Source organism: Euprymna scolopes, chromosome 19 (genome assembly GCF_053919585.1).
Source record: "Euprymna scolopes isolate OS-2025 chromosome 19, ASM5391958v1, whole genome shotgun sequence".
NCBI lineage: Eukaryota > Metazoa > Mollusca > Cephalopoda > Sepiida > Sepiolidae > Euprymna > Euprymna scolopes.
Window position 1 is genome coordinate 74,095,750 of NC_136500.1, and position 13,425 is coordinate 74,109,174.

At 33.4% G+C, this 13,425-nt stretch overlaps 1 protein-coding gene across 4 annotated transcripts in view; it reads left to right on the top strand.

Annotated features, from left to right (window-relative positions):
* Positions 1 to 10,788, top strand: part of LOC145239749 (uncharacterized) — a 162,760-nt gene extending 151,972 nt beyond the window's left edge. For 3 of the 4 annotated variants that reach the window (XM_080103152.1, XM_080103154.1, XM_080103153.1), the window contains one exon: positions 8,207 to 10,539. In XM_080103152.1, the coding sequence (XP_079959278.1) occupies positions 8,371 to 10,395 (2,025 nt within the window). In that variant the 5' untranslated portion in view covers positions 8,207 to 8,370 and the 3' untranslated portion in view covers positions 10,396 to 10,539. Of the gene's footprint in view, positions 1 to 8,206 lie in introns of all 4 variants that reach the window. The other variant, XM_080103155.1, reaches the window with a different exon arrangement.
* The last annotated feature ends 2,637 nt before the right edge of the window (positions 10,789 to 13,425 follow it).

The window sequence follows — 13,425 nt, forward strand, 5'->3', positions numbered from 1 at the left end:
ATTCTAAAGAAGTACTTTGTTTTCAATAGACGAATAAGTAACACATTGTAAAAATTAAAATTCCACAAAACGAAGAGACAAAAAATTCTTTTTTTTTCCTTCTTTTCTCTTTGAAGATTACAAAGTAGGCTAAAAAGATTTTCTAATACTTCAAGAGTTCCGATTATTTTCGATTTCTGTTCCACACAAATAAAGAGGACATGTAATGCTGACTAATGATAACGGTTCTTCATCCTGACCAAACATTTGACTGAATATAGTGGAGGGCAAAACACTGAATCACTGCATGCATACTTTAAGCAATATTTTTTTATTGGGTATCTATTTACTCTTGTCATGTCTGTCTAGATTTGTCAAGTCTAACTCTACATTTCACATTAAGTGTTTATACTTTAATATATACAAGCTTCCTCATTACTCAATGATTTGTCAACGATTTATTATTCCCCTCTTCACTAAAATCTTTGAGTCTTTAATCAATCAAGCACTAGTCCACCATGTTCTAAATGCTAAGCTTCTTTCTGACCAACAGTATATATTTAGATAAGCTTGTTCGACTGCAGATATTTTAACTGTCATCTCTGAACACACATACCATACACTGGATAATCCAGAGGAAGCTAGAGCTATAGTCCTTGATATATCCAAAGCCTTTGACAAGGCCTGGCATGAAGAGCTTCTCACGAAAATTAAATCCTATGGTATTTCTTGATGAATGCTCAACATAATCAGATCCTTCCACGACAAGAGAAAGATCCACGTTGTCCTTGTACGTTGTACATCTGAACAAGATATTAATGCAAGTGTGCCACAGGGGTCAATCATTGGACCTTTATAATTCTTGATATTTATAAACGACCTCTCTGATAAAATTGTCTGAGATGGGTATATTTACTAATGATACTCTGCTCTATAATAGACATGAAAGGGAAAAAAACGAATGTACGCATATTCAAGGCAATGGCAGAAAGTCAAGAAAACCACTTAGTTTGTAGTAGAATGTTATGTTTTTCTTTTTTGTTGTTGTTTTTGTTGTTTATTTTTATTTATTTTTTCCCCCCCAAAACAAATATTTTTGTGTTCCAATTCAAATAACTCTGTATAGACAAATACCGAGTTACGTCGTCCCCCCCCCCCTGTTTTTTTGTAAGATGGCGGTCATTTGAAAATAATTCCAGCCCATACAAAATATTTTCTGGGAGAAATTTAATTGAATTACATTTTATTCTTAGTATGCTGCAACGCTCCACAAGGAAAACTGGAAAACCAGTATCCAATGTAGATTTTTGTTGAAACAAAGGCATCTATGATGAAACGATACATGAACTAACTTTACTTTAGAAATTAGATTCATACTTAATTTATTAAACGAACCGAAACTATTGTTTCCAGAATGATTGCCTACCAAAAGCTTGAGATCAGTTTATGCTATTTTTTTTTTTTTTTTTTTTTTAATAGGTCTATTCATATGTTTCAAAACTTTTGTGCAAAGATAACTCAAATCTTATAAAAATGGTAGTTTTACTAACCAATGTCAGCAAGACCAGTCTCCCCTGCTATTTTATCCATTGCAATAAAATATCTTTTTTTATTTTATTAGACTGTCGGCACCAATTGAATGAAAACGAAACTATTGTAGTCAAAAAATGAACTTATTTTACAGATTCTGTTTCACACACACATACACCCAGATTTAACCTCCATCCCTTTAAAACAGGAATGATAATTGATTTAAATAACCAAACACAACAGCCAGAGAAAGTGAGGAGGGGGTTAAAGGTCATTCTCACTTTGTGGTTGGTAAATTGTAAAATAAAGTTGGGGGTTTTTTTTTGTTTGTTTGTTTGTTTGTTTTTTGTTTTTTTTTTGCTATTTTTTTATGTAAACAAAACAATTTGATATGAAATGGGGAATCTGAATTAAAATTTATGTCCAATATAAAAACGGGGGTGGGGTGAGGGGAGGGTGTTAAAGAAATTCCAGAAATGTTTATACAATCCAAATTAGTACAGTTGTACTTATTGAATGTGAGGATTTGAAATCTGTAACCTGAACACTTGTTTCCGTCTCCATTTAAAAAAAAAAAAAAAAAAAAAAAAAGTCTGATTCTGAGTTAGTCCTAGAAACTTGACTAGAATTGGTCAGATTGCACTGCATGCTCTGCTCTGAATGCCCCTGGTCACTGCCAGCGTCCCCACTTCCATCACTTTGTGTGCATTTAACAACTTATAAAAAACTTATAAAATAACTTATAAACTAACTTATAAACTAAATGTCAACTTTGTAGTGATCAGCTGAGAAAATTATGTATTTACAAACATACAGGTCCTGGATATGACTTTAAAACTATATCCGTAGGGTTGATATGCCATAAAACAAAAACAACCAACATACAGGCATATTTTATTTTCTATTTTATATATTATTTTTTTCATTTAAGCAAACATTGAATACAACTGAGGTACTTTGCTTTTATTTTTTGTATAATCTTATATCGAAATTGAAGCTATTAATAACCTGCCACCACTGCCTACAATTTATTGAAAATTTTACTTTTCTACCTTTCACTTTTTGCTCCAGTCCACTTTCACATCACTTGAAGATGATTCAGTCAAATTAAAAGTGCTTGTGATTCTTATGGAAATTTGATTTCATTAAAAAAAGATTAGACAAAAATGAAAAAAAAAAAAAAAGCATAATAAAGCAAAGTACTTCCATTGTATTCAATATTTCACACATACATATATTTTATTATTTCTTGTATCTACATAAAAATTGTGACAACAAGGACGGAGGGAAGTTGAGGTTGCCTAGTCAACAAAAAATGGGATTTGGGTGGCATCAGCCAGAAGTGATTTTATAAGCAAAAAAAAAAAAAAAAAAAAAAAAGAAAAAAAAGACACGTGCCTGGCACGAACTCTCATAACCTAAGTTAAGCAAACACTTTATCGATGGGCTCACAAGGACATAGATGTTATAACGTAATAAATTTAGCTATTTAAAATAGAACAACATAACGACAGTTAGTGCATGCTTTGCAAACCGCATCGAAAGCAAGGTTTTTATCTGACCAAACAAAAACATTTCTACATAAAATAATCGCCATATTTTTTTTTTTTTTTGATAGTTTTTGTCTGAGAGATCGCTTTTTCTAACGATGCTGTGCTCATGCCTGTATGATGCAGATTAAAAGTTTTAGTGGACGTACGAACATACACACACGTTTGAGATCTATTTAATAGAAAATGGATTTAGATAAGATCATAACAAATAAGGTTGGAGAGCTATATTTTGGTTTTAATTCTAGCTGATACCACCCAAGTCTTCTTTTTTTTTTTTTTCCACTTTTGAAATCACTATGTAATGGGTCTCTAATAATACAAAATCTGCATAAATTAAAATATATTTAAGTGTATTTTACAACTGGGCAATATTGAATAGCTTGCTAGTTTATATATATATATATATATATATATATATATATATATGCTAGGAAAGATATCCACGCTTTGCACAGAACTTTGTTGTGCATGTGAGTACCCACTTTGCGGGCACCCTTGCAGTAATGTTGAAAGAGCAACTATTTCTTAAGGTGTTAAAAAAATTTTAACTACCTCCTGAAGTGACTGAAATCCAACTGTGAACTTTAAAGCAAATAGATTATATCAAAGTTGGCACTGATATTGTTTGTTGCACAAAAAAACTAAAATAATTACGAAGAATCACAATAGTTAACATTTATTTAATTGGTTGAGGTGGTGGGAATGGAGGAGGGTGATCTGATTCAAATTCACAAAGAAGTTGACCGACGCCATGGTGGCAAACCTCAAGTTGGTGTGCACCATCCCTAGGTGAGGGAGTTTATGAAGAGCCACACTAAATGTGACCTTAACCTTTGACCTTGAAAAATGGTGTGCTCCATCCCTAGATCCTAGACCATCATCATCTTAGGTTTGGTCATGATCGGTCCAGTGGTGTGGGCTGTATGAGAGTTGTACACAGATGCACACGACCACTACTACTTTATATATACAGTAGAACCTGGGGATACGACATTAAAAATTAGTAACAAAATACAGTATATAATCAAATAACATTATAAATAATACCGTAAGGTGGGGCAAATGCCATAACCAGGTTCTGGGAAAACATTGTATTCCACATCATAACCTGATAAAACCGTATCCTAGGACTACCGTATCCTGGGGTTCTACTAATTATATGTATATATATATATATTTATATATATATGTGTGTAATTTCTGGGGTTGGATTCAGACCTTTTAAAATTTCCAGAGTCCGAGTTGTTTCTAGATTACTGTCCCTGAATAACAATTGTCTGGTATTAACTTTTACAAAGCCTTTGCAATAAAATAAGCAATTGACCTGCATACTTGAACAAGTAATAATGAAGGATTGAAACCTTTGAAGAATACCAGCTAGATTTAGAGTTAAAAGCACTTTGTCGTTTGTTATATAATATTTGACATTGTTATCCAATTTGAAAACAAAGGGAGATAATCAATAATACACACTCCAGTGTTTTGGGGGGGTTTTGTTGTTTCGTTTTGTTTTTTCGATTTAAACCAACGCATTTCACGTGAAAAGATTATGTACTTTCATGTAAAAATCAAGATATATTCCGGAAATTACAGAAAATGATCCAATAGAATAATAATTACAAGTAAAAATAGAATTATTCAAATTATCAAGTTTTATATTTTTCAATGTGGAACGGTCGTGATTAATTCAGAATAGCAAGCTGACTTGTCTCCCTTGACTTAAATTGACTCAAGGTTTCGTCATTTTTAAACTAATTCATTTTAGAACTTAATTGAGGATTTTTTTTTTTTTTTTTTTTTAAAGTACATCTAGCATATCTTCTAATTTGTAGAATTTATACTAATTTCAACATGACACTGTTGACATGTATGTAATGTTTTCACCTGCAATGCTTTGGATTCAAAGATCACCAATCTACACAAGTTCCTAGCGTGTGTACAGACTAATCATCATAGCTGAAAAAGCAAATTTGTTTCCGAGACAGTTCATAAGTGGTGCTTCCCCTCCAGAGAATCTACTGCATAGTAAAACTATTTCTGAATTGCTGTAATTTATGTTCCCCCACCCTTTCCAAAAAAAAAAAAAAAAAATTGACTAAAATCAAAATTCTACTTTAATTTTGGGAATGACCTTCCTGTCAATTTTACTCCCAACATGAAAGTGTGGTCGTTAAACACTGTCGAACACATCTACGCCTTTTGGTTAGGAGCAATTTAAATGGGAAAGATTAACAAGATGTTGGTTTACGTTGCATTTAAACTTCTGTATCAGTACAGTCAGGGAAGCAGGTAGCAGGAAGGGAATTCCAGTCTGGCTGTTTGAGGGAAGAAACTATTAGAGTAGAGAGCCTTCTGGTAGTTAAGGATCTCAACAGTGAAGGGGTTTGTTGGGAATATGTACGTTTAAGGGGGGTGGGTACAAGTGCAACGAGTTCAACAGAGCACATTGTTATAAAAATTACAATCATATCTTGCCAGAACACCAAAGTTAAGCTACATTGAACCTGGTTACTATTTAGATGGGTGATGATTTGAAAATACCAGATACTGTTTGAAAGTGGTTATAAACCCATTTTGTCTAATATCCTTGGAAAAGGTATGAATTTCTCTCCCTCTCCTCCTAGTTTCTAACTAGAGCTAACATAATAAGGTGGACTATATTCTGAAGCCTTGGTGGAGCAGCTAGTCTGTGAGAGAAAAAAAAAGCGCTGATATAATGCCAGTCCTTCACTGCAACCCTTGCTTCACTGTAAATTCTGTTTCAGATGCCCTTTCAAAGGGTATCCATTGTATCTAAAGCTAGAAAGTGATCAACGATAAGTGTAACATAGGAAGGCTAGCTAATATTTGATGCATAAGCTAAATTCTTGCAATAAAAAAAAAGGTTAGATTCAAACGTGCACTGAAGACAAATATTCAAATATCTTAAAAGGAAGAGGATATTAATATTCTTGGTTTGGGCTTGGCAATTTCCTTTTTAACCAGTGTCTAAACAAAAACAAAGGACGAGAAAAGATAGTCATCATACATTAGGATAGAATTACTCCAGTTATGGAGATCTGGTTTCTGAGGATTAAGTTCTTAGAAATAGTTGAAAAGGACAAGTATAGTTGGAGATTTTTACTCTGATTTTTCTAATGAAATCCGGAAGAACATGTTTTTCCAACAAGGGCAGTAATATTAATGGAGATTTGGTATCTGCATGTACAAAGCAGAAACTATACTATCACTTTCTTTCTCCTCTTCCTCGCCCCCTCCTTTTTCACATATGCACTTTGGATCATGTTGGGGGGGGGTTCTTTATTTATTTCTTGAACTGAACATAAATGTTTTAAAAAATTTTATTACACAAAAAAAAAAAAAAAAAAAAAAAAACGCTGAACATTCTTACTAAGTTAGTTAAGGGAATTTAATGAATTTCAAAGCAAAAATGAAGTCAAAACATATAGGTCGATATTTTCAGTATGAAAAAGAATCTTCTCCTCACTAACCCCCCACCCCGACCCATAAAAAATTAGATTTCACTTTTTATAGCGATTATGCATAAACACCTTGAAAAACTAGAAGAAAAAATTAAATTTATTTGTCAAAAAAATTAGTTCATCATGCTTCAAATGCTATGCAGGAAAAGGGTGGTAGAAATTTACACAGAAGAGGATAGAGTAGTCCAGCATCTGTACAAATCATTGTGTTGTTAGTGTAACTATTGAATCGCTTAAGTCTATTCCAAGATGCTGGAAATCTGATTGAGAAGGCAACATTCCTTCAGTTCAATCAAATCAATAGTGAAATAGTTTCTTATGGTGTCCGTGTAAACCTCTTTCTGGTGCAGCAGTGAATAAGTCGTGATATATATCATAATACCCCTCAATGAGATTGTAGGCCAAAATCAGATCATCGTGTCGGCGCTCAAGGGAGAAAATGTTAAGTCTTTTGGAGCAATATGTGTTTTAACTTTCTCCAGATGCTGTATATTACGTATAAGATATGGAGATGTCTAAACACCATACTTTAACAGTGGTCTGACAAACTGAACTGGATAATTATTTTAGAATTTAGAGTGATCAGTTTGTATATGGAATTAACATATAATGATTGCCTGTTTCCAGTGGTTTAGGGCAGTTAACTGGGGTTTTTTTTTGTTTTTTTTTTTTGTTATGGGAGATAAATTCACTGCATTATTTTACAGGGGTGGGGTCAACACTTTTTACACGATTGCATGTAGTTTTGGGTTTGTATTTAAGGATGAGATTCCACTAAGACTTGGGGTTAGTAATAGGGTTATGGTATGGTTTTATTGGAGGGGGCATGTCATATAGATTTAGGACTAGTGGTATGACTTGGAAAAGTTTTTTTTTTTGTTTTGTTTTTTAAGTGGGTACCATAAGGACCTTAGGGTTTATGGTAGAGTAAGCTTTTTTTGTGACTTTTACTAATTTTTTTAACATGAAAAAAATCCCTCCTAAAAAAAAAAATACCCACAGAATTTATCTCACAGCAAAGCAATTTTATGATTAACTAAAAAGCTGGAATGGTCTGGAATTGGGGATTGTTCTACTTGAAAATTGTTAGTTTTGTATTTGTTTAACTGTAATGATAAATTGGTGCTTATGCAGATTGACACTTATAGCAGCATTTAAAATTAAAGAAAATACAGAAATGTCTGTATGATGCACAGGGACAAAGAAAATTTCCCAAAATCACGTAATTTGATCAAGTTTTTTTTTTTTTGTTTTTTTTTACAAGAAAATCGCTGTTCAAATGAGGGTGAAAAAAATGAAATCAACAAATCAGTAGACAGACAACCCTAGTGCATGTGGAAACTGTCAAAATAATCACTGATTACCTTCCCTTATGTTCTATAGTGAAACATGGCCTCGTCTGTCACTTATTGGTAAAAAACAGCAAATAAGCTTTTCTGTATTTAAGATAAAAAAAAAAAAACTACTTAATCAATTTTTGTGATTTTTAATAAATATACCATCTTCATTCCATAACAAGTAGGTACACTATAAAAAAATTTCATTTTGTTTATAAGTGCCAATCTGAATAAGCACTGATAGTTTTATTGTAATTACTTAGAAAATTTATTTTGTAAATGAATTAATTTAATTTCTCTTCTTTCCATTTCTTTCTGCTTGTAGATAAATGACCAAGACACATGGGATATGCTTACATGGAACCTGTTGAATCAAAGCAAGTGTAGCCTTCAAGAAATCCCTTTTCATGATTATGCGGCCTGACCACTTCATTTGAAAGCAGAAAAACCTCTCTACGCTCTTAGAGTATTTGTTGCTATTTCTTCACCATGAATAGACTGGTTCTAATTTTACCATTTCTCCTGCTCGGCATCTCTTTAGTTGGCCAAGCTCTAAAGCAGCATCAAGTGTGCCATGCTGTCAAAGAAAACCAAATTCTCACGGCCGATTGTGCCAACTGCAGTTTGCCTGCAGTTCCGGTTTATCTCCCAACTAACATTTGGCAATTATTCTTGGATCACAACAGGCTGGATTTTGTGCGACCATTGGCACATTTCTCCAAGTACGTTAATTTACGCAAACTGACTCTTGGCAACAACTCTCTAACCAGTATCCCCAGTGAAACGTTCAAATACCTCATACATTTACAGCATCTTAATTTATGGGGAAACCGCTTAACTGAGGTCCCCTCTAGTGCCTTAAGAGAGCTGCGAGCACTGCGCAGCCTTTCTCTTGAAGGCAACCACATCAGAACCATAAAAAGAGATGCATTCTACAATCTAAATAATCTCACGGTGTTGAAACTTAGCGGTAACCACATATACAAAATTGAAGCGGGTGCCTTTACAGGCCTTGTGAAGTTGCAACACTTAGAAATACAGCACAATGCACTTCACGCTCTGCCCTCTTCACTACTTGAAGATTTGCATCAGAATCTCCAGACATTTTTATTGTACTCCAATCCATGGAATTGTGATTGCAAAATCCGCTGGCTGGTTGAATATATCAAATCCGTGCACTTGAACTGGACGGACAGGCTTCAGATTCCACGATGCGACACTCCGATATCATGGAACTCGCCGATGTTTCCTTCTGTTGATATTGCCCGTTTTGCTTGCCCAGTGATCATGGACTCCAGTAGTATCAACATTAACGTCGAGAAAGGGGAAAACCTAACTTTGATGTGCAAAGTTCAGTCTGATCCATTGGCTAATATCAGTTGGTATTTTAAGGACAGGCTTTTGAAAACTACTGACGGTTACTTAATTGAATACACTGGTGGAGTTAATAATCAAAACTCCATGCTGTTTATAGAAAACTTAAATCCGCAAAACGTCGGGCAATACAGGTGTGTTGCTCGAAATCCAATCTCGGAGAAGTGTGTAAATTACACATTGGCACTTGAAGGTGTCCAATTTTTCACGCAGCTAATTGTTGATAAAAAATCCAGTACCGACGAGGACTCTACTAATATAATGGTAGCTGTTGTGACGGTTTGTGTGCTCACTGGAGTTATCTTTCTTGGTTTGATGGGCTTCATCTTTTGGCGGAGATTCACCAAAATCCAAAAACAGCGTGAAGAGGAGCTGAAACTAAAAATTAAAAAGCATTTTGAATCTAATGGTGGCTATAAGCTCGACACTGACAATAAAAAATGCCCACCAGACCAACAAATGGATAACGATGAAATGGATCCATTTTATGACTCCTTGAAAAAGCCTCCGCTTGACAACACTGAACCTCTGTTTGAGAAAATGGAACGTATACCAAACGGTGGCACGTACATGTCCTTCCGTACAGACCCTCTCGACTCTGAAGTAAATGCCCCAAGCACGATCCTCACGAACCTGGATTCACAATCTGATAACAATGGGATGTTTTGGACCGAAACATCTCGAAACAATACTTCCTCAAACTTATCTGAATTAGCGTGCCCACTCCTTGATCAACCAACGGGTTATAATTCTGGCACGGACACATGGGACCACAGTAGTGAAGTGTTCCCCCAACTCTACCACTCTAGCTACCCTCGACACCCTGATACATTCTATTCAGTTCCATCGTTCCATCCGTACTCACATGACTCTTCAAATAGCATGCACTCTCCGTACGATACGGATACGTTACCCAAGGACAGTGTATATAATCGATCGTTTTCCACCGCAAATTCACAGTCGGGTTCAGAAGATAGTAACAAAAGAAGCATTTCTGTCGGAAGTCTTGGACTTGTTGCTATCCCACCCAAAAAACCTCCGCGGCTTCATAGCTGTTCGAGTATATCTCAGACAGACACCTTGAATAAAATGACTTTACCAAAACCAGGCTCTATTGATGAATTTGGTACGGCTGTTTGAATTGAAGGATGGGGAAATCATTTTTTTGTTTGTTTAATATTGCAAGATGTACATTTTTCATCAGGATTTTTGACACGTGCATGTGTCTGATTGGCATCTCATCTAGGGAAAGCGATGGGACAAAGAAAATAAAACATTGATGACCAAACAACCACAATCCAACTGGACATATTAATTGTAAAAACAAGTTAATATATACAAAAATCATACAAAATATATTGGATTTTTTTTACTCCAATTACGTACATGTTTCAGTATTTAATTTAACTGTGCTCAATACTTAAGTAGAGATCTATAATAGTATTACTAAAAATACTTACAGTAAATTGACTAGACAGAAATGTTTCATTCCCAGGCATGATTTCTTTCAGCAATAAAACCATGAAATCTTAAGAGCTCTTCAGTTTGCCTGAAGGAATACAACACCAATAATAAATTATTTGATTATATACATAAATAATATGAAATGATATATATTTGTGTGTGTCTCTAGTTATATGTAATTGTATTAGTATTATTATATTTTGATATGTCTGAAATATATAATGATATTAATATATTTAATGATAATTAATGAATGATTGGGGTGTGGAAAAAAAAAATTCTAATATTTTTGTTTTTACAATTAAGTGAAATTTGACATCTATGAATTACAAGTTAACTTTAAATTACTTCAATTCAAACGGAATCATCAATCGTTTGTTTAGTTGATGCTAACCACTTTGCCCGCTTGCTAATCAAGTTTTCCCTCCCTGGTATGCCATGTTTGAACATTACAATAAATGACTTTTTTAAATAGTTGAATGCTTGATACACAAACTCAAAACAGCGGAGAAAATCTATATGTTTATATAAATTTATATAGTTCTCAAATATTTCTGGAATTTTATTTACGGCTTACAAAAAACAAAACAAGCAGACAATATCTCTTGGATATGTGTGATAACAGCTGATATAAGCAGACATTTTCGTTTTTTTGTTGTTTTTGTCAAAATTTTGGATGTCCTTTTATTAAACAAAGAAAGATTTTTGCGTAATCAAGGCTGCAGAATCTAAACACAAAAGTTTAGATGGGCTTCCCCTCCCCATATATATATATATATATATATATATATATATAAATTTTTTTTTTTTTTTTAATTTTTTTTCAATTTTAACTCTTTGTCAATAAATGACAATGGTCTGCATATCCCCCCAAAAAACTATACATACACTCCTGATTTTAATAGGCCTATACCATTATAACCAGTTATATTAAAGAATATATAAACTAGCGTCATATAATGTGTACATTCAACTGGTGTCAGTTCCTTACTCCAGTGACCACTTCATTGGTTCCAAGTTTACAGTCCTGGAGAAAAGTCTGTGTTTTTCCATTATTAGAGTGAAATTTGAAAATCAAAATATTGAATTTCAAGTAAAATCAAGTAAGTATCTACTTAATTGTCATGTCACAGTAATGAGCATATCCAAAAATGATGAAAACTGATAAGGTAAAAAATTAGTTATTAATCAAAGCAGTTTTTGAAGACAATTAACAAAAATTGAATTTTGATAAATTGGTTTAAGATTTCAAAAAATTATTACCTCTTTTGTTAAAAGTCGAACTTTCTGGTTTCTTTTATTTTTTTTATGTTCGTTAATTGTCTTTGAGAACTATTTTTATTACTAATTAATTTTCTACCTTATCGGATATGTTCATTACTGTGGCATGACAATGAAGTAGATACGATTGGTTTTACTTGAAATTCCATATTTCAAATTTCACTCGAATAACGGAGAAGCACGGAAGAGCCTAAAGATAAATATTGAGTATTAAGAACTCTTCAGCAGTTTGCTTTCGGAAAAATGATTTTTTTTCTTATAATGTTGCTACTTATTTATTAAAAGGGGTTGGGAAAAATCGATCTAAAACGAGTACTAAACTTTCTTGTAAATTAAGAAAGTCGCTTTTTCAGTATTTTTCTTTTGTTCAAACTACTTAATTCCCCATTGTTAAAACTCTCTCCCTGCCCCTTCAAATAAAATTTAAAAAAAAAAAAAAAACAATGAATTCTCGGCAGTAACTTTGCCAGAAAGATTTTTTTTTTCATCAAAAACGAAAAATATATTTTTATAACTGTTCCCTCCTCTCGATTATACAAATTATTCACAACCATGTTTATATGTCCATCTTTGTTTGTCTGAAGAAATTCTTCCTTTGCTAACATGAAATTTTTGGCTGCTTACTTTTCTGGGTATGTGTATGTTGAGTGAATATATATTTTTATCAATGAGTAATCACACTATACTAATGTTGAGATGTTCCTCTCTCTCTCTCTCTCTCTCTCTCTCTCTCTCTCTCTCTCTCTCTGCCCCCGCTTTCTCATATAAATGAATATTTTATTTAAAAACTGACTAGAGGGTGTTTGGTGAATTGGGGTTTCATTATTCTGAACAAATGGTCTCTAGAAAAAAAAAACTGTCTTATTTCCAGATCAGACTATCAGCAGTTAAAAAATGCAGAAAAATATTTATTCAACAGTTTTTCAACCATTGAAATGTACTGATTATTTGATCAAGCAATAAATAGACAGTTTTTACTCCCAAGGCAATGAAACCGCAGCACAACAAACGGACTCTGTCATGTATAATTATTAAATAAAATACTTTATATTAACTCTTATAGAACCTACAATCAAGCCAGAACAAATCCGACCCAAAACCGCTTATCTTGCATACACAAAGGGCTTTATAACAATAATTGAAAGGACCTCATCTAACAACTTTATTGCAGTTTCACAGGAAATCCAATATTTAGACATGGATTGTTTTTTATACCATATGTTTAAATGCAAGCTCAGATTAACATTAAAATCCAATATCTATACAGATATGTGGGATAGAAATAGATTTTCACTGCAAGACTACACTAAAGTATTTTGATTATTTGTTAATTCCCTACATCCTTTTATTTTCTCTCTCTCTCTCTCATTACGTCTTGGGTTGTGGCAATGTGTTACTTCCTACAAAGAAATTATATTTCACTGA